At 46.0% G+C, this 22,280-nt stretch overlaps 1 protein-coding gene across 1 annotated transcript in view; it reads right to left on the bottom strand.

Annotated features, from left to right (window-relative positions):
• The window catches only part of NSF (N-ethylmaleimide sensitive factor, vesicle fusing ATPase), a 131,727-nt gene that overhangs the window by 16,486 nt on the left and 92,961 nt on the right, over positions 1-22,280 (bottom strand). Inside the window, exons 8-12 of the mRNA XM_073607653.1 lie at positions 21,514-21,669; positions 2,778-2,977; positions 1,860-2,025; positions 1,692-1,766; positions 1,418-1,605 (exon numbers count right to left, since the gene is read on the bottom strand). Coding sequence (XP_073463754.1) covers positions 1,418-1,605; positions 1,692-1,766; positions 1,860-2,025; positions 2,778-2,977; positions 21,514-21,669 — 785 coding nt within the window. The remainder of the gene's footprint in view (positions 1-1,417; positions 1,606-1,691; positions 1,767-1,859; positions 2,026-2,777; positions 2,978-21,513; positions 21,670-22,280) is intronic.

Raw genomic sequence — 22,280 nt, 5'->3', positions numbered from 1 at the left:
AGTCTGGCGCAAGTGCTGAGTTATTTCCTATGTAGGTCCTTAGATATCGCCACTCGACCGAGTGGAACGTCTTGGCCTTGTCTAAGGCCACAATCACCCTGGACCCTAGGTTGTCATGAGAAGTCCGAAGATTTATAAACAATCGTCTAAGATCGAACAAAGTATTCCTGCCTGGCATGAAGCCCGACTGATCATGGTGCACAAATGACATTAAGGCGGATGGCAAGGACTTTTGCAAGAATCTTGACATCCACCTGGAGTAAAGAAATGGGGCGATAAGATTCTGGGAGGCTCGGATCCTTACCCGACTTGGGGATTAATACAATTGATGCTTCCCTCATGGAGGCGGGTAAATTTGAGTCTTCATATATAGAGTTGTATAGCGAGAGAAGTTTCGGAACAAGAACGAGTATGTGGAGGAGAATTCTACAGGTAAGCCATCTGATCTGGGGAAGTCAGCTATGGCTCCGGCAATCTCTTCTGTCGTCAATGGTGCCTCCAAATCCACAACTTGTTCCTTGGTTAGTTGAGAAATTTGTAGCTCAGAAAGGAATGATTCCATTGAGGAGGTGTCATTCGAAACTAAGGTTGTGTATAGTGTAGCGAAGAAGTCCCTAAACATTGTCGTCACCTGGCTAGGTTCTGTTACCAGTTCATTCCCAGGAGAGCGGAGTGAAATCACCACGGCTGGTCTTGAGTGCTCTAGTTTTAGTAAATCTCCCCCATTGTTTAACTGCACCTAATGTGATTAGAATCTACTTTGCAGATTATTTTTGTTGAAGCCATGATGCATGTCTATGAGGGTTCTCATTTATCTTATCATGATATAGATAAAAGTAGAAGCCACTTGGACATGAAATGTCTTTACCAGTACAGAAAGTGACTTTCCAGTGGATGCAAGTCCTAATTAAGAGCAAGCACCCAAAGATGACACCAATGACCTTTATGAAAACCCCTTTTGTGCTTCCCTCTGATCTTGGCTTAGTAAGTGCTTGAGTTTAGGACTAAGCCCTGATAGCAAAGCATAGGCACACCATTCCCCCATCCAATGAGAGCTTTATTTGGCTACTTTTGCACTTCTCAGTCAGTATAGCTAAGCTACAAGATCAAGGTGTTGAGACCAGTCAGACCAGGATACCCAGAACACAGAGGGTAGGGCTTTGTGGCTAACAAAGGTACACCTTGTCATAAAGTAAAACATTTTCATGAGAAGGCTCTGTATAAAGCAGCTACTGCCCAATTCACAGACCACATAACTCAGGGAATAGGCAGCTAGCAGTGGTATCTGAACCCACTTTGTACAAAGTTAGGCAACCCCTCAAATAACTTCTTTCATAATTCATGGACCAAGAGCTACATAAGATCGATAGATATGGCTAAATACACGTCTTTAAATAAGCCAGAAAGCATGTCTCACCTTGATATGTCGGTTCATGGCTGTGGACTGTGCTGCCCTCACCAGTCCCTCCAGCTCAGCTCCACTGAAGTTTTTGGTCTCCGTGGCCAACTCGGGAATTTCCACATCACTAGCTAGTAGTTTGTGTTCTCTCATGCGAGCAGTGTGGATATGGAGGATCTGGAGGCGACCTTTCTCATCAGGCAAGCCTTGAGAAGTCCAGATAACACAGACATGTCAAAGGGCGGAACAGAGGAGTGATGCAGTCCCTAATAAAAAAAAAAGTCACACTCACCAATCTCCATTTTGACCTCCAATCTGCCAGGTCTCAGAAGAGCCTCATCTATCAGGTCTGGCCTGTTGGTCATCCCTGAAAAAGACACACAGAGAAAGGAGGACAGTGATAAGACTGAAGCACCCATGTAGTGAGAGAGAAGCCACCTTCTACCAGCTAAAGTCTTACCTATAACTAGGATGTTATTAAGTTGCTCCACACCATCTATCTTAGACAACAACTGGTTGACCACAGTGTCATGGACGCCAGTGCTGCCCGCCATGCTGCCTCTCTGCTTACATATGGCATCTATTTCATCAAAGATGATAATGTGCAACCCACTGTTGGCACCAAGCTGTAGGCAAAACAATTATGTTTATTAATGATGTATGGTGCAATCCGTGATGTAGTCAAAAGTAAGGTTAACAAGCTTCACCTCTAGAGCAAATTGCCATTATATATGTTATGCTGCATTTCAGTTGCTGATTTTAATCCTGCTTAAAGGGTCAGTCCATTTGAAACAGATATTTCAGTGTTTGTAAGATGAGCAGTGGAGAGTTAAACCCCCTGGCAGTATCTTCCAACTCGAGGATTCTACTAGTGAGATCTCTGTACTGAGTTCCGGAATCTTCACCCTTGTTGTGCCCATTATGAGTACCACCCACTTTACCTACTGGATTGTTAATTTCATGTTAAAGGGGAAGAGATGGTGTTGGAACACACAAAGTGAATGGTGTGTGGTGGTGGGGTGGGGGTGGTACACACCTAAAAACACCCATCTGGACACAAATGGAGTCGTAACTTATGGAAGTAAAGTCTTGCTTTTTAAGTGTTCAAGACACGTAGGCCAGGGCCTGCTCAACCTACAAAGCTCCGAAGCATGTGCGGGAGATATGTCATTGCAGCCAATCAAAATAGCCGAAATTGGAAGACCTGGTGAAGATGCCAGCTGTGCATACGTTCACTCACATTATAACAAAAAGCTCCAGGGGCAACTTTGTTTTTATTTTTGGCAGTTTACTTTAAAAGATCAAAAAGGAGCAAAGAGAAGTTCATTGTAGGACTATTTCATGTTAATGAGCATTGTCCAATGAGAATGGGACTCACCCTCCGCTGTTCCTCTTCGGCGTCAGCAAACAGCTTACGAATGTTAGCTTCAGATTCCCCAACGTACTTGTTTAGAATTTCAGGACCGTTGACTACTTTAGGCTCACGGGCGTTTAGCATTTTACCAATTTGTCGAGCCATGAGGGTCTTACCACAACCAGGTGGACCAAAGAGAAGGATGCCTTTCACATGCTTGCACCCTGCAGGACAAAGCATAAAATCAGACTACATTAAACACAAATCCAATCAAAACTTTTTAAATTTAGTTTTCAATAGAGTGGAAAACAGTCTTCAGTTAGGTTTTATTGTTCTCGTTATCCTCACTGGAGAAACATTGCCTCGTTTCCTGTCCTGACGACACCAGGACAATAAATTGTGCCACAAATGTGTGGTGCAGGTGCCACTAGGACAGGACTCAACAGCCATTCTAATCCTCTCCCTGCTCTGCTAAATAAATGTGGTTTAGTTACTGTGCATGACTCCATAAGACATGTACCCCATAACTTCCTGTACCTCTGAAACCATGTCATTAGGACAGGAAATAAGAAGTCCCCTTGAAGGAGTTAAGGAAAATGTTGCTAGTGCTTTTTGAAATCAATAAAAAAAATAAAATAGTAGTAATTAAATTTAATACTTAAAAGCATTATTATGGAATTATTATTACAGGTTTTACCAGTGTTTCTCAACTCCAGTCCTCAAGGCGCCCCAACATGTCATGTTTTCAGGATTTCCCTCAGATGAAAGGGCTGTGGTAATTACTAAGGCAGTGAAACTGATCAAATCACCTGTGCAAAATAATGGGAAGCCTGAAAACATGACCTGTTGGGGTGCCTTGAGGACTGGAGTTGAGAACGACTGGGTTATACTCACCTGCTCTCCTCTGCTGGGGTCCCCCACCGGTGCTCAGGATTTGATTGACAATTGCTCATGCTGCTACCTCTTAGTCATGGGAGGAGAGCAGTGATGCTGCTCTTGGGCACAACGCTGGATTTAAAGCGGAGCAAGGTAAGTATTTGGGGGGGGGGGGGGGGGGGGGTCTAGAATGCATTAAGGCATAGTTGCCAACATTGTAAAAAAAAAATGTGGGACACTTTTGTGGCTGTAGGCGGAGCCGTACAATAATTAGGGGGCGGGGCATTCGTTTGTAGGCGTGGCTCAGCAAAAAACCCCACAAGAGGCGAAAAATGGGCGTGGTTTACGCATCAGTGGGCGTGGCTTAAATGGGCGTGGCTCAAGAGGGTGTGGTTAGAGTCTAAGATGAATGAGGGATGGAGAGGGAAAGGGGGAGAGGGAAAGGGGGAGAGGGGGAGAGGGAAAGGGGGAGAGGGAAAGGGGGAGAGGGAAAGGGGGAGAGGGGGAGAGGGAAAGGGGGAGAGGGAAAGGGGGAGAGGGAAAGGGGGAGAGGGAAAGGGGGAGAGGGGGAGAGGGAAAGGGGGAGAGGGGGAGAGGGAAAGGGGGAGAGGGAAAGGGGGAGAGGGAAAGGGGGAGAGGGGGAGAGGGAAATGACGGGACAGCAGCCCCAGATCCTACACAATAAAAATATGTGTATTCTAGAAAGTTTAACAATCAGCAGATAAAGATACTCCAAACACCTGGTGTTAGCACTTCAATCATCCCAGCACCATGATTGTTATGGTGTCAGGATGATTGAAGTGCAGTATTTCTATTATTACATTGTAATATAAAATGAAATCATTCAACTCACCATAATGCAGAATCAGTGGGAGCCCTGAGCGTGTCACTAGCCACATCGCCTGCCCCCGGCAGAGCCCCCCCTCGCATCAGGTGTCCCCGGCAGAGCCCCCCCTCGCATCAGGTGTCCCCGGCAGAGCCCCCCCTCGCATCAGGTGTCCCCGGCAGAGCCCCCCCTCGCATCAGGTGTCCCCGGCAGAGCCCCCCCTCGCATCAGGTGTCCCTGGCGGAGCTCCCCCTCACATCAGGTGTCCCCCAGTGGAGCTCCCCTTACATCAGGTGTCCCTGGCAAAGCCCCCCCTCACATCAGGTGTCCCTGGCAGAGCCCCCCCTCACATCAGGTGTCCCCGGCAGAGCCCCCCCTCACATCAGGTGTCCCCGGCAGAGCCCCCCCTCACATCAGGTGTCCCCGGCAGAGCCCCCCTCACAACAGGTGTCCCCGGCAGAGCCCCCCTCACAACAGGTGTCCCCGGCAGAGCCCCCCCTCACAACAGGTGTCCCCGGCAGAGCCCCCCCTCACATCAGGTGTCCCCGGCAGAGCCCCCCTCACATCAGGTGTCCCCGGCAGAGCCCCCCCTCACATCAGGTGTCCCCCAGTGGAGCCCCCCCCTCACATCAGGTGTCCCCCAGTGGAGCCCCCCTCACATCAGGTGTCCCCCAGTGGAGCCCCCCTCACATCAGGTGTCCCCCAGTGGAGCCCCCCCCTCACATCAGGTGTCCCCCAGTGGAGCCCCCCCTCACATCAGGTGTCCCCCAGTGGAGCTCCCCTTACAAATTCCCACAGCGGCGTGCGCCCCCCCTCCCCTACCTCAGAGGTGTCCGCCGGTCTTTTCGAATACCGCATGCATGGCAAAACCCCCGCCCCTTTCCCTGGCAGCGGGGCGGGGGTAGGCGGAGTGAGGCGGGGCGGAGCGGGGCGGAGGGTGGGTCGGAGTGAGGCGGGGCGCGTCGGAGCTCCGTCTAGCCCCCCCCCAGCCGTCTTCAAGCTTCTTCAAGATGGCGGCCGTCGGAGACACCGCAGACCTCTAGCGGCGGCGGCAAAAATCAAAAACCGGATTTTTCGGGACATTTCCCGGGACACAAAAAATTTGTGAATGGAGTGTAAGTCCCGGGAATGTCCCGGGAAATCCGGGACAGTTGGCAACTATGTTAAGGTAAAAAAAACCCTTAAAGTAGAACTATAGGCAAACGTTTTTTTTTCCCCCATTTTAGATAGAGCAAGGGGGCGTTACGTTATCACATTAAATCGCCATCTGTGTCCCAGTGCAGAGATTTCACTTCAATTCCTGCACCATCACCAAACAGGAAGCAAGAGGAATTCCCTAAAAAATTAAGGGAATTCCTTGGGGACCTCCAGGTCACCAGAACTAGTGTTCCCATTGGAAGATTCCCCCCTATTACTTTTCTGGGGACAACACAAAATTTGGGATTTTCTTTTACTTTCACTTTTAATTATAATAGTAAACAAGACAAATAAATAGAGAGGGTGAATCTCCCTAATGGGGTCACAGACAATAATAAAAACTGACAGGGGCTCTAATCCCTCTGCACTCCAAAACTAAAAAAAATTTAAAAAAAAGGTTTTGCCTTTAGTTATACTTTAAGCTGTTAAAACCACCTTAAACTTGATCAATGAAGTGGGGTGGTGGGGTTATTAAAAAAAAAAGCCAGCAACACTCCCTTTAACTACACCTACAACTTTAATTTTGTTATAAAAATCTACTAAACCCATGGCGACAGGCCAGGTATGACTCTGTTTTCTCTCTGGTCTCTCAGCGGGTGGGCCTTGATGCTGTGTGGCTGCATATTTGCGTACCACATTGCAAACAGCTGTGCCGAGGGCACGCGCCCTGCACAGTTACTGGCGGCTAACGTAAAGATCCCAATCGCTGCTTGCTCTATGGACGGAAATGAATGAGTGTGTGTGTGTGTGTACCTGCTGCCTCCATTGCGACTACTACCAAGGTAGGGTCAGAAAATGAATGGGGTATTGCAAAAATGGTTGTGGCGCTGCCTATAACAGTATGCGCCTCATGGAAAAAATGTGTAAAGAGAAACAAATGTTTTAAACTTGTGCAAAAATGACATACATTAATGCAAACAGCGTAGCACGATAAATAAACAGGGACTTCAAATAAATGTATGAATAATTAGTGAAAATGGCATATAACGTGACCAGTGCTACAGATTATAAGGCCCTTTGTGATTATATATAAAAGTGTCACAGCTTTTCGGTCCTTAACATAATGCTCCAAAAGACAAGTCAAAATATAGTATAGCGCTGCTGTGAAACACTTATTTTGGTGTTGCAACAAGAAATCCACGAAAGACCATACGATGTGACTGGTGTTTCCACACGTGCTCCTCCTCTTATTGCTCCACTCACCAGAAAACTCTCCCCCCAAAGGGGTAGCCAGCACTCACACCACCACCTGGCTGTATATGGATATCCAGGACCAACAAAAAGCAGTCTCTCCTTATCCTTTTTTTTTTTCCACTGACCCAGCAGTCTAAAACTTTGCTTTGTTGAGCAGTCCAATTCTTTCACAGGGGGTGCTTTGCTGATTTTTTTCTGCTGTTTTTATTCTTAAACTGCAGGTGATAAAAAAAAATAAAATACAATTCCCTGCAAGGTAATGTCATAATGTGCTAGTTTGCATTACATACTAACACATTATGATAGACTTACCTGAGAACGAAATCCTCCAGCACCGCGATTGTCACCGCTGAGACAGCAGATATCTTCTCCCGGTCTTCCTTCTGGGTCCACGGCCTCTGGCTACATGAGTGGCTGGAGATGCAATGACTTCACTCCCAGGAGCCGCCATTTCCAGCACGAGCTCTGAAGGTCCGGCACTGTAAGTCAGACCTTCAGAGCACATGTGCCGTTAATGTCATTGGCTGCATGAACTATGAATATCACCTAAACAAGTTTATTAGATATTCACTGTACCTACAGGCAAGCCTTATTATAGGCTTACCTGTAGGTACAAGTGGTAGTACCACCACTTTAATAAGCTGTTTTTGCATTGCAAATGTTATCTGTTCCTTTGCCTTTTCTTTTATGAATGATTTGGGTTCCTGGCACTATCAGTATTGCTGGCTGATTGATGCTTTTTGCCTACACAGCTGCTCTGTACAAACAGGAAGTGTTTTTGTCTTTTGGATAAGTCCAGTCTAATAATAAAATCGCTACATCTATAGATACCACGGATCTAACACTAACCTAATAACCCAATAATAAATGTTGCCGCTCCAGACAAAAGCTCCCTGAAGTATACGCCCTAACCAGACTCACAGGTGCAAGCTCTGCAATGGATCAATCAGCAAAAAAGAAGTCCTGGACGACAGCACACTGATACAACGCCTTTATTCAAAAAAAATATTAAAATCCAAATTCAGTCCATATGGTACAGAGGCAGAGCTGAATAGCTAACACGTTTCACACCGTATGTTGGTGCTTAGTCATAGCTAGTGTAACATGGTCTGGTCGTGCATATAATAGGGGTAAATAGCCGATTAAACTCAAAATCAATTTAATTGAAGACACCCTCTCAGCACAATCAGGACGTGAAAAGTAAGTCATCGGGGGGGGGGGGAGATCAGTAAACAAGTGCAGGTGTGCACTCTCCCCCCCATGGATGACTTTCTTTTCATGTCCTGATTGTGCTGAGAGGCTGAGACCATGTTACACTAGCTATGTCTAAGCACCAACATACGGTGTTGGTACATACGTTAGCTATTCAGCTCTGCCTCTGTACCATATAGACTGGATTTGGATTTCAATATTTTTTTGCATAAAAACGTTGTATCAGTGTGCGGCCGCCCAGGACTTCTTTTTTGCTGATTGATCTAACACTAACCTATCTAGCCCTGTAAAGAAGAAATCAGTAAACATTCCTTTTCTGAAGCCGCTCTGACCCGATCCCACGCTGAGCTGACGCTTCGTTGTGGAGGTGGGTGCAGAGGAGGCAGCAGACAACGGAAGCCCCATACTAAGTCTATAGCTGATGTAACTTCCCATTCATTTTACAGACATTTTCAGCTGTGTCCTCTGCAGAGCTTCAGCCGCTGAAGACCGGATCGGAGTGGCTTCAAAAAAGGTATGTTTACCGATTTCTTCTTTACAGGGCTAGATAGGTTAGTCATTTATGGATGTCTGTAGATGTAGCGATTTTAGTGTTAGGGTGAACTTCCACTTTAAAGGGGTTGTAAACTCTCATGGTTTTTCACCTCAATGCATTCTATGAGTTGAAAATCCTCTTGTAGTGTACCAGCCCCCCCCAGAGCCCCCCTATTATTTACCTGAGCCCGATTGTTCCTGCGCCGAGGACGAGCACACCTGCTCCAGCCGGTGTCTCCGGTCCAGATTGGATAGATTGAAAACAGCGCAGCCATTGGCTCCCGCTGCTGTCAATCAAATCCAATGACGCAGGGGCGGGGCCAAGTCCTGCTGTCTGACGATGAACGCAGCAGCAGGACACAGAAGTGCACCCGCACGGGTGCACCGAGGAAGAGGGCTTTTCCGACAAGGCACTCAAGAAGAGGAGGAGCAAGGAGCGCCGCTTAGGGACCTCAGAAGGAGGAGGTTTAGGGCCACTCTGTGCAAAACTAACTGCACAGAGGGTTTGTTTAAAAAAAAAAAAAAAAAAAAAAAAAAGGAACGATTACATATCCTTTAAGGACGGACAACCTTTGTCACTTTTATTTATAACCACAAAAGGATTTATAAATCTGTAGCACTGGTCAGTTTATATGCTATTTGCACTAATTATTCATACATTTCTTTGCAGTCACTGTTTGTTTATTAAGCTACACTGTTTGCATTCATAGATGTAATTTTTGCATAGGTTTAACATGCTGGTTTCTCTTTACACAATTCACAATTTTTCCATGAGGCACATACTGTTATAGGCAGCGCCACACCCACTTTTGCATTACCCAATTCATTTCCTGACCTTACCTTGGTAGTAGTTACAGTGGAGGCAGCAGCTACACACACACACACACATTAATTTCCGTCCACAGAATTGCCTATCAAGTACAAAAGGGTGTTGGATTTTGTGAATGGGTAGCAAGGATCGATTTTGCCTGGAGACGAGCTTTAATATTTCACTGAGAAATTGGCTGGCTGGAAAAAAAAACGGAGTTACTTACCGGTAACATCCTTTTCCAGGAATCTTTCAGGACAGCACCATAGAGAGACTGCGGCTCCTCCCCTCTTAGGAAACACCGCCTTCCAATTCAATATTTAAATCTCATCCTCCCAACGGCCCCTCAGTTCTTCACGAGTTCCTCCGGCCAGCTGGGGAGACACAAGAATACGTCATACAAATCTTTATCTTACCTGACGTTCTCATGCGATGAGTTCTCATAGATAATCAAAAACCTGGGTGGGTACTAGTGCTGTCCTGAAAGATTCCTGGAAAAGGATGTTACCGGTAAGTAACTCCGTTTTTCCCCATTCATCTTTCAGGACAGCACCATAAAGAGGATAAGCGAGCACCTTACCTTAGGGAGGGACTACTGCCTGCAGCACCTTACGCCCAAAGGCTTGGTCTTTGGCTGACAGCAGGTCCAATCTGTAATGCTTCACAAACGTGGAAAAACTGGACCACGTTGCTGCTCTACAGATCTGCTCCGGAGAAGCACCAGCCCACTCTGCTTGAGAAGTTGCCACTGCCCTGGTGGAATGTGCTTTAATACCCTCCGGGGGCTCCAAACCCCCGATTACATAGGCCTGGCTAATGGCCAACCTTAACCATCTGGCTATTGATCGTCTAGAGGCTTTGAACCCTTTCCTAGCCCCTGAAAACAATACAAAAAAAGAATCGGATTTCCTAAACTGTTTTGTACTATCTAAGTACTGAAGGACGCACCTTCTAACGTCCAGTTTGTGAAAAATATGCTCCTGTTCCCTCACAGGATTCGAACAGAAGGTAGGTAAAATAATTTCCTGGCCCCTATGAAAACTAGAGGCCACTTTTGGTAAAAAGGCCGGATCCGTTTTAAAAATCAAACGGTCCGGAAAAACCTGAAAAAAAGGCGCCCTAATAGAAAGGGCTTCGAGTTCACTTACTCTCCTTGCTGTGGTGATCGCCACCAAAAACACAGTTTTGAGGGTGATCAACTTCAAGGTACAGGATTCCAATGGCTCAAAAGGATCCCCTGTAAGAGACTGTAAAACTAAGGAAAGATCCCACACTGGGAATGGGGAACTTTTAACAGGCCTCTGTCTGCCTAAAGCTCTAAAAAACCTAGCTACCCAAGGATCTATAGCTAGTGGCTTTTCCAGGAAAACGCTTAGTGCCGATACTTGTCCTTTCAAGGTGCTAAGGGCTTCCTTTGTCCGCTCCTGCCTGCAGAAACTCTAATACTGCTACAGAACTTCGTACATCGAAGGAGCTTTCTGTGCACCAACTGTTAAAGCGTTTCCACACCTTTAGGTAAATGGCTTGCGTCTCTCTTTTCCTGCAATTTAGGAGAGTTGTCACTAGCCGATCCGAGAAACCTTTGCCCTTTAGCAATTCTTCCTCAGTAGCCACGCTGCGAGGTTCCATCGCTCCACCTGAGGGCAACAGATTGGACCCTGAGAGAGAAGATCCTCCCGGATAGGCAGAATCAACGGGGAGGCTCCACTGTCAGACTCTTCAAGAGGGAGAACCACGGCCTCCTTGGCCAGTGTGGTGCGATCAGAATGAGGGTTGTGTCTTCTGACCGAAATTTTCTCAGAACTGCTGGAATCATTACGGGAGGGGGGAAGGCATAACACTTTGAGAAACGCCAGCTCTGAGCTAGTGCATCCACCCCGGCTGCTCCGTCCCATCTGTTTAGGGAAAAGAACAGACGAGCTTTCGTATTCGCCTTTGAGGCGAAGAGATCCACGGAGGGGACCCCCCACTTCCAAGTAATCATCTCGAAGATGTCCTGGTTCAAGACCCAGTCGCCTTCCTTCAGCATTTTTCTGCTCAGAAAATCTGCTACGTGGTTCTGCTCCCCCTTCAGATGTATTGCAGAGAGAGAGAGAATGCTCCCTTCGGCCCACCTGAGGATGGATTCTGCCAGACCCCACAAGGATCTGCTCCTGGTTCCCCCTTGCCTGTTGATGTAGGCCACTGCTGATGAGTTGTCCGAACGGACCCTCACATGCTGCCCCAAGAGTTCTCTCTGAAAAGCTCTGAGAGCCAACTCTATTGCTCTCAGTTCCCTCCAGTTCGAGGACTTCTTTGCGTCTTCTTTTTCCCAGGTGCCTTGCATCATCTTGGAATCTAGGTGTGCTCCCCACCCTGTGCCGCTCGCATCGGTCGTAACCGTTATGGACACTGGAAGAACCCACTCCAGGCCCTGTGAGAGATTGGACCCTTTCCTCCACCACCAGAGGGACCTTTTGACCTGACTTGGCACAGATATAAGGGAGTCCAGAGATGCTGGACTGTGGTCCCAGACACTCAGAATAAACAGCTGTAGGGGGCGAAAGTGCAGCCCTGCCCACTGAACTGCCGGAAGCGTGGAAGTCAGTAAGCCCAGTGCTGACATTGCTTTCCTTACTAAGATCTGACTGCTGCCCTGGAGCAGTAATATTGCTCTGTCCACCTTCTGGATTTTTTCTGCTGGAAGGAACACTTTTTGTTTTGTCGAATCCAGTACATAGCCCAGGAAGGTGACCTTTTGGGCTGGAACCAAACTGGATTTTTCCAGGTTCAAGAGCCATCCCAGGTTTTCTAAGCTGTCTCTTGCTACCTGAAGATCCTGGTACAACTGCTCCGGGGAAGGAGCAAACAGGAGTAGGTCGTCCAGGTACGCGACTACAGAGATGCCTCTGAGCCGCAAGAAAGCCAGGACCTCCACCATCACTTTGGTGAAGATGCGGGGGGAAGAGGATAGTCCAAAGGGGAGTGCTTTGAACTGTAGATGAAACGTTCCTTCCCCAGTTTTCACCGCCAGTCTGAGAAACCTCTGGTAACTTTCTGCGACTGGAATGTGCAGATAAGCGTCCTTTAAGTCTATTGACGCCATGAAGCAATTTGGGGGAAGAAGCGCTTTCACCGAATAGATAGAATCCATCCGGAATTTCCTGTAGGTAATTGAGACATTCAGAGGCTTCAGATTCATGATAAGCCTGAATTTTCCCGAAGGCTTGCGAACCACAAAAATGTGGGAGTAAAAGCCTCTGCCTATCTCCTCTACAGGAACCCTCACTATCACCTCTTGTTCCTCTAACTCCTGTAGGGAGGATAGAAGAGCTGACGCTTTCTCTGCACACTTTGGCAGCTCGGTGACCAGAAGTCTGTGCTGAGGAGGTTCTGAGAACTCTAGCTGGTAACCTCTTCTTATGATCCCTAACACAAACTGGTTGGAGGTGATCATCTCCCATTGTGGGAGGAAGGCCCCCAATCTTCCTCCCACCGTGGTTACCCCGTCATTGGGTCTTCTTGGGCTGTTCAGGAGGGCGAAAAATCGCCCCTCCCCGCCCCTTGCCCTTCTGCCCCCAAGCTTTTTTCTGCCGCTCTCCTTTTGGGGTTTCAAACTTTCTCTGGGGGCGAAACTTTCTTTTAGCCTGCTCCCCAAACTTCTTTTTAATGGGAAAGGCCTTTTTCTTATCGGCCGTCCGGTCTAAAACGGTCTCTAACCCTGGGCCAAACAAGAGATCTCCTGTGAGGGGAATTCCACAGAGTTTAACTTTAGACGCGCTGTCTCCTTGCCACGTCTTAAGCCATAGGGCCCTTCGAGCCGAATTAGTGAGGGCTGAAGACCTTGCGGACATGCGCACTGATTCGGCGGAAGCGTCCGCAATATACGCTACACCCTTAAGTAGCATGGGAAAGGAAGCCAAAATAGTCTCTTTTGGCGTTCCTGCCTCAATATGCGCCTTTATCTGCGTAAGCCAATATTCCATATTGCGGGCCACTACTGTGACCGCCATGGCAGGCTTAAGGTTTCCCTGTGACGAATCCCAGGACTTCTTTAAGAGAGAGTCCATCCTTCTGTCCATGGGGTCTGCAAGAACCCCCATGTCCTCGAAGGCCAGATCTGTTTGCCTGGAAACCTGAGAAAAAGCAGCATCCAGCCTAGGGGTCTTATTCCAGACTAGAGACTCCCCTTCTGAAAAAGGAAACCTTCGCTTCAAAGCCCTTGAAAAGAAAGGTTTTCTCTCAGGATCTTTCCATTCATTCTTTATGGCCTCAACCAATACATCATGGACTGGGAAATCCTTCCTTTTTTGTTCCCCAAGACCTTTGTACATTTGGTCATGGAGCGATAACACCTTCTTTTCTTCCTGAATTCCCAAAGTGGTGTGAATAGCTCCCAAGAGCTCCTCCACTTCGTCCAGGGAAAGCTTATAGCGAGAGGTTTTTGTGGATTCCCCATCCACCTCCTCCACATCCGATTCCCTTTGAGAATCTGAAGCGGTGCTATCTGGCTCCTCCTCAATTTCCACTCTGGAGCCCCCTGGTCTCTCTCCACTAACAGAGGGAGTATCCACTGGGCTAGGTGTAACACTCTGCTGCACTGGTAAAGGACTGCTTTGGGCTTGCGGCAACTGGAAGCTAGAAAAGAGTGCCTTAAAGGACTGAAAGGTGCTAGAAAGCTCTTTGACGGATGCAGCAAGATCTGTACCCTGTTCTGCTGCCTGTTCCCTGACTAATCCATCAATGCACTCCTTGCAAAGTGCCTTGGTCCAGGATTCCCCCATACTAACTCTACAAGAGGGGCATTTTTTCTTTGAACCATGAGGCGACTTGCTTTTCTCTGTGGCTTTCTGAAAAAGAAAGAGAGAGAGTCGCCATAAATGCCCAATCCCACCAGTGCTTTTACAGAGGACCACCAGGAGTGCCCCCCCCAGGACCAACCACCACCAGGGTCCCAGACACACTCCCCTTCCCCCCAACCACCAGTGAGGGGACAACACCCGTGAAGCTATCGGGATTTAGGTAAGGGAACACCACCCCAGGGTTCCACTTACCTTAGCATGGCTGGTGCTACTGTCTCCTGGAGCAGTTCTAGAGACCTCTGTCTCAGACATGTCCGCTGAGGATGGTGGTCGATCGTTTCCCCCGACAGCTGACTCTACAGCAAAGCAAGAGGGTCGCACCAGCCGAACGCTCGGTCCGTTTTCTTTCCCCGCGTCCGGAACCGGAAGACGCGGAATCGTCGGAAGTGCCCGCCCTCGCCGGAACTGACGTCACCCGTCATCCGACCCGGCCATAGAGCTTCAAACGCTGGCTGCTTGAACAAGCAGGAGAGACTCAGGCACTTCCCACAGCGCCCCCCTGGGCAGAAGAAACACGGACCTCCTCAGCTGTCTCTTTCCCCAAGAGAGGCTGAGGCGCGCCAATTCAGTTTTAAAAACAGGTAAGTATGGCTTCCCCAGCCTTTACCTAACTGAATAAACAATAGTAGAGGGAAAGAGCTAGAGAGACCCGACTCCCCCTCTTCCTCACACAAAATCTTTGGCTTCAGTCTCCCTGACTGATCCGCCACGGTTCCCAAGCAGTGTCTCCCCACCGGAGGAAACACCTGAACTGAGGGGCCGTTGGGAGGATGAGATTTAAATATTGAATTGGAAGGCGGTGTTTCCTAAGAGGGGAGGAGCCGGTGTCTCTCTATGGTGCTGTCCTGAAAGATGAATGGGGAAAAATGAAATTTTTGCTGCTGTGATCAGACTTCCTGTTAGAGGGTGTCTACGTTCAACCTACATGGTCCTGCTGTATTTAGAACATAGCCGCCCTGTCTTGCTTATTCCTGAGAGGGATTATGGACTTTGGGATTAGTAGTGTGCATAGAGCAGTGACCTCAACGATTGTGTACCACAAATGGAAAGTAAGGCAGAAAAGGAGAGGTTTGGGAGCTCACAGAGGACATTACTAGGAATCCGCAAAACACAGTAGGAAAGGATTTCCTGAAAATATGATTACAGGGCCATCAAGTAGTGGATATGTATGGATTATTTTAGAAGAATAGAGATATTATTTAGCGTCAACTTTTTGTAGCTTCGGATAGGTTATATAAGGATCTGCATTCCTGCTGGGAAGATTCACATGCTCGGTTTGTCCTTTTGACCAATGACACTGGAACAGAAAGTGATGGGAAATCCAACAGTTGTCACCAGAAGAGGAGGGACGGGTAAATCCTCCAATGCAGACACCGGTTAGGGTCTAAAAGAGGCGTTCTTGCCACTTTGGAAAGCTTTCCTCTTACTTCCTGTTGCGTCTCTAGGACAGGAAGTGAAGGGAGAGCTGTCAAGACAAAAACAAGGTCTTTTGCCATTCTGTATAATAGAAATAAAGTTTTACACTATTATTTCTGTATCTATATATTCCCACAGGAAATGCTGATATATGAGCCTAGTGTCTTGTGCTAGGTGCTCCTGTTATACGCACTAAAACACGCCGGGAAAACAGATAAACTGGTGTCACACACTTTTCTAGTAGAATTCAGGCAATTTTCCCAAGCTTTGCTGAGCAACCCAGCCCTGTTTTGTAGATTTTATCTCCTCCTGTGTGTTCCTTGTACATTGACACCTGTGTGCCAGGAGAAGGTCACAAAACAGAAGAATTAGACTGGGATGACAGGCGGCTCCCTCTACCAAAACACACCTGTCAGCACAGCTTGGTAATAGAATGCTAGTAGTGGGCGCATGACAGCCTTTCCTTCTTATCAAAGTTCATCAGGCTGTGCAGACCTTTAAATATCTTGTTTAATGCTGATCAGTAATAAAAAAAAATTTATACAGAAATTATGTTGCATCAAAAGTGGGTTGTGTGTGGACGGATTCCTCTCCTAAAAATAAAGTGTCCCTTTACGAACTCCGGTTCGTACCATGATCTTGCCCCCGCCCCCCCTCTTCAACCCCAACTCCAAAAGAGTTGCGATGCTGTGTAAAATCTACATAAAAAAGAATGCAATGATTTGCAAATCTTATAAACCCATATTTTATATACCATAGAAAACATATCAAATGTTTCAACTGAGAAAATTTACCATTTTAGGAAAAAAAAATAAGGCGATTTTGAAACTGATGGCAGCAACACGTCTCACAAAAGTTGGGACAGGGCAACAAAAAGTAACAAAGTAAGTGGTACTAACAAGGAAGTACTGGAAGAGCATTTTGCAAATAATTAGATTAATTGGCAACAGGTCAGTAACATGATTGTGTACAAAAAGATAAATTTGTGTATAAAAAGATAATCAGTGCCCAAATGATCAGTGCCACCCATGACAACAATCAGTGGCCATCCATGACAACAATCAGTGGCCATCCATGACAACAATCAGTGGCCATCCATGACAATAATCATTGCTGCCCTACCAGTCCAGCCTCACTGAAGGAGAAAAATTACTTATGTGCAAAATTTTATAACCAAAACTAAGAAAAAATGTTTTTTCAAAATGTTCGGGCTTTTTTAGTTTTTTTAGCAAAAAATAGAAAACCCAGTGGTGATTAAATACCACCAAAAGAAAGCTCTATCTGTCTTAAATAAAAATTGAATATGGGTACAGTGTAGCATGACCACGCAATTATCGACAGCATGTAAAGTTGAAAATTGGCCTGGGCAGGTAGGGTGTGAAAGTGCCCGGTAGGCAAGTGGTTAAAAGAGGGAATGCTGCACTGTGGTAAACATGACCCTGTCCCATTTTTTTTTAGATGTGTTGCTGCCATTCATTTAAAAATGACCTTATTTTTTTCTTAAAATAGTTAACTTTCCCAGTTTAAACATTTATTAGGTTTTCGATTTTCTTTCACAATATTTTTATTATTTAGTTAAGACAAACTCACAAACCAGTAAACAATCGCCTAGGCCAGTAGATGAGAGTGGTACAAGAATGGCAACATATATACTACAAGCTAATGTGCCTCTAACGTGGTATAAACAGTAACAAAAAAATACCAGGTGAGAGTGGCTTGATAATATTGCCTGCGAATAAGGTAAAAGCGAATCATGTGGCACTCAACAATTGCAGCTTAAAGAATGCGCTAAGCCAACAGTATTTCAGGAATCGCCCCATAAAAATAACACGCAATACCTGAGATTGACCTATGTTGAGGCATGGGATAAATTAGAACCTCTCAGGGATGTAAAAGGAACAAGTAATAATATATATTAGGAGAGAAAGCTATCTAGCAAGTCTCCTAATGTACAAAAGGGCTTTACCCTTACTGAGAGACCGATAAACTATAACATCAACTAGGGAAAAGAAAAAAATCTTCCCCTCAAAAGTACAGCCAGAGAGCAGCTAACAGGCTCAGCCAACTGGCAACTGGCGGTAGATAGTCGAAAAATAAAAGGAAGAGAAAAGAGAAAAGTAGGAAGAAGATAAGCCCCGCCCCAAGGAACCCAAGGCCACCACCGGTAGGTTATACAGAATTTTCTTATGGGTCCAGAAAGCAGGAAGGTGGGCTCATCGCTGAAAACTGATCCAACCAAGGCTGCCAAGTCTTGAGAAATTTGTCCTTAGTACACACGAGTATCGCCGTAAGATTCTCATTTATCAACGTACCATGCACCAGTCACTTCACCTCCTCGAAAGAGAGAAGAGGTGTTTTCCACGCCTTTGCAATGGTTTGTTAAGTAGCCATAAAAACACGTTGCCAACATACATTCTCGTTTTGTTAACTCCAGGATAGGCTTATGAAGTAAAGCTACCCAAGGGTCCTTACGTATATTAGAATGAAATAGCGTATTGACCAAAGCATACACCTGGATCCACAGCCTTTTAACTTTGGGGCATGTCTACCATATGTGCTTCATATCGCTCTGGTCTGAACAACCCCTGAAACACATTGCTGTAGGAAGGTATTCTGCAATTCTCGCTGAGGTGTAGTACCATCTAGACAACTTTGAATGAATTCTCTAATGCTATGACGTTACGGGAAGAATGAAAAAGAGCCTCCTACATCTTGGACCAATCCTCAGGGGATTGAAGGGCACCCAAGTCCGCCTCCCCTCGTGCACACTAGGATGAGGCTGAAGTGTTGGATGCTCCCAGAAGGGAGGAGTAGAGTAGTGAGTAAGACTAGGCCTCGAGTAACCGGATGGGTACAGCATCTGGTTTCAAATGCAGTCGAGGGTCGAGAACTATCATAATTTCTAACCAGGGTGTCTAAAAAGTAGCGAATTTGGATATAGCGGTATCTCTCTCGATCAGGAGCTTCAAAAGTTTCCTGAATCTGGGTTTATGAGATTTGCAAATCATTCATTGTATTCTGTTTTTAGGGCCAGTTCACACCACATGCAGTCCAGTGCGTTATTTTCTGCATCAAAAACGCATGGAAAGTAGATTATATGGCTTTCAATGGTATAGTTCGCACCAGTGCTTGCAGTTCCAGAAAAAAAAAAAAGTAGAACATGCTGCATTTTTTCTGCACTGGAACGCACCAAAAATGCAATGCAATGCAAATGCAGGAAAATGCAGCATTTTCTATTTTCTTTTCTGGAACTGGAACTGCAAGCACTGGTGTGAACGATCCTATTGAAAACCATATAACCTACTTATAGGTAGGACTGCATGTGGTGTGAACTGGCCCTAAGAGTGGGGAAGGGAAGGCATTTTTTTTCTGTCTGTGTTGCAGTCAGTGTCCTGTGTTGCTTGCTGTTCTGTCAGAAGTAAAGGACATAATGGGGGGATCACTAACACTTTAAAGCCCAAGATGGCAGTAAAAACCCAACAGGGGTTTGAAGGTTTCTAAAACTCTAAAAGAAACGTTTTGGCTTTACTAAGTTATGATGGCTCTCATATTTCTGTCCTCACAAGGAATACAGGTTATCAATGAAACCTATGCTGAGAGAAAGACGCAACTAATGCTGATAACCTTCTGAAAATGCTAGCTGCTTGGCTGTCTCTAGCATGAGTGCATTCAGACCTGAAACAAACATGTAGCCAGAATATTTTGAGGGACAGCAGAACCTCCTGATCTGCATTCCATCAGCCTCCTGACAGAGTAGTAATGTTTTTATTATGAGGCTACTATAAGGAGCTGTTATTACCAAAGCTGCAGTGTATTGGTGGTCCATAGCTGTGGGCAGACATGAGGGGTGAAAAGCTTCTGGACATCTCCCTTATTTAATGACCCATGGAGCCCTTATAACTTTACTGGGTCCGCTACTCCGCTGACAAGTGCAGATACATTATTACACGTAAATTGCATGGTTCTCTTAGATTCAACTGTTAATAATCAGATTACCGTGAAGATATTTTGTAGTGCAGTTTGGGAAATAAGATCAAATAGGCGACAGGCTAATCTGAAGAACACATACAATTTATTCTTGCAGTCAACTTCCACAGCCCTATAATATATGGGCAATATTTTAATGCCCTGTACACACGGTCGGATTTTCCGACGGAAAAAGTGCGATCGGATTGTGTTGTCGGAAATTCCGATCGTGTGTGGGCTCCATCGGACATTTTCCGTCGGAATTTCTGACACACAAAGTTTGAGAGCAGGATATAAAATTTTCCGACAGCAAAATCCGATCGGTTAAATTCTGATCGTGTGTACACAAATCCGACGCACAAAGTGCCACGCATGCTCAGAATAAATGAAGAGACAAAAGCTATTGGCTACTGCCCCGTTTATAGTCCCGACGTACGTGTTTTACGTCACCGCGTTCAGAACAATCGGATTTTCCGACAACTTTGTGTGACCGTGTGTATGCAAGACAAATTTGGCCCAAAATCCGTCGGAAAAAATCCGACGGATTTTGTGGTCGGAATGTCCAATCGTGTGTACAGGGCATAAGAGGTAAAAAAAAAAAAAAAAAAAAAAGAATTTGGAGATTTGGAGGAGACTAAGAACAGAAGGTACTTTTAAAAAAAAATTTAATCTAAGGCTAAGTTCACCTTTAGGAGCATGGTACATCCATATTTAGGGTGTAACATGCTCCTAGCGATCCACCTCCCGGCACCAGCGCAAGAGATCTTCTTACCGAACAAAATATTACAGCGCACACATGCAAAAAAGACATTTACCTCCTGCAAGGTTTATTTAAAACATCTAGACATTTTCAAAAAACATTATCAAAAAATATGGGGATTTGGTCACACCATATTGCTATATGGTGCTTAAGCCCACTCACTTACTGCGACAAAGTACCCCATGATTAGTGGGTCCTACACTATCCATAGACTGGGAGATCCTGCTTTTCTGAACCATGCGAGCCATACACTCCTCTATATGGGAGAACTAGAGGTCCCCACCCATGACACAGGTGGACACTAATGAGAGGTGCTCCCATGGTTCAGAGAAGCAGGATCTCACAGTCTATGGATAGTGTAGGACCCACTAATCATGGGGTACTTTGTCGCAGTAGGTGGGCTTAAGCACCATATAGCAATATGGTGTGACCCCCACCTTCCCTTACATCAGAGTACACCCCCTATAGCTTGTGCTGCTGCCTGGAAGAAGCGGGGGGTGGAGCTGGGAAGCAGAAAATGCAGGGTCTGGAGGAGGACAAGAGAAGGGCTGAAGTTTGCTGAATGCTGAGACCAGGGGAGGCAGAGACGAGGGGGTGCTGCAGCTTCAAAGAATCTGTATGAGGAGTTCTGTCCTCCTCTTTGCTGCCAAATGCTGAGACAAGGTGTGGACAGAGATGAGGGAGTTGCAACAGCTACATGAGAGGTGCAAGGGCCACATGAAATGTCCTGGAGGGCCGCATACGGCCCGCAGGTCTTGTGTTTGACACATGTGGCTTAGACTTTTCATGGAATGCAGCAAAATGGACCAAATCATTAATCACTCATGGGTGTTGCTATATTCAACTCAATACATTCTTTTCAGGGCCAACATATAGAGAAAATGCAGGTTCTTTCTAAATGTGTTTCCCAATCAGCACCTACCAGTCATATTGCAATCCTATTTTTCACTGTATGGTTAGGAACACAATGCTGTGTCTGATCTTTTCTTTGTTTCACAAATTTGTAGGGAAGATTCTACTACTTTATCTTACACACAGCAAGCGAAAAGATACAGCAACAATCATATACAATAACTCTAATTCAGCATATAATATCCCTATTCATAAGTCACCCCATCCAAAACACTTACCCATTTGCTCCACAATCTCTGGAGGGAAGACTCTTGAAGCAAAGGCTCGTCTGAAAATGTCTGAGAACTCCCTGTCCAGACCACCAATACCCATCTTCTCAAAGTTCCAGTCGGGGTTGATGATAGACTGACGGTCTTGCTTGGTCTTTGATTTACCTGAATTTAGAGACAAGTCACAAGCAGTCAGGACAGCAGTGCCATTCACAAGGTTTTAATTAGAGAGTAAAGCAGCTCTGTCATTACAAAACTTGAGAAAGGATTTCATTTACAGTGCATCTGGAAAGTATTCACAACGCTTCACTTTTTCCACATTTTGTTATGTTACAGGCTTATTCCAAAATTGATTAAATTCATTATTTTCCTCGAAATTGTACAAACATTACCCCATAATGACAACGTGAAAGAAGTTTGTTTGAAATCTTTGCAAATTTATTTTAAAAAAAACACATTAACAGAAGTATTCACAGCCTTTTTCAATACTTTAGTGAAGCTCCTTTGGCAACAATTACAGCCTCAAGTCATTTTGAGCACGATCCTATACACTCCATCAGGTTGCATGGGGAGCGTCGGTGCATGGCCATTTTCAGATCTCTCCAGTGATGTTTAAATCAGGTTCAAGTCTGGGCTCTGGCTGGGACACTCAGGGACATTCACAGAGTTGTCCCGTAGCCACTCCTTTGTTATCTTGGTTGTGTGCTTAGGGTTGTTGTCCTGTTAGAGGATGAATCTTTGCCCTATCTGAGGTCCAGAGCGCTTTCATCAAGGAT

This window comes from Aquarana catesbeiana, linkage group LG12 (assembly GCF_042186555.1).
Source record: "Aquarana catesbeiana isolate 2022-GZ linkage group LG12, ASM4218655v1, whole genome shotgun sequence".
In the NCBI taxonomy this organism is placed as follows: domain Eukaryota; kingdom Metazoa; phylum Chordata; class Amphibia; order Anura; family Ranidae; genus Aquarana; species Aquarana catesbeiana.
The sequence above is the reverse complement of the archived record's forward strand: the minus strand, read 5'-3'. Positions and strand labels throughout refer to the sequence as shown.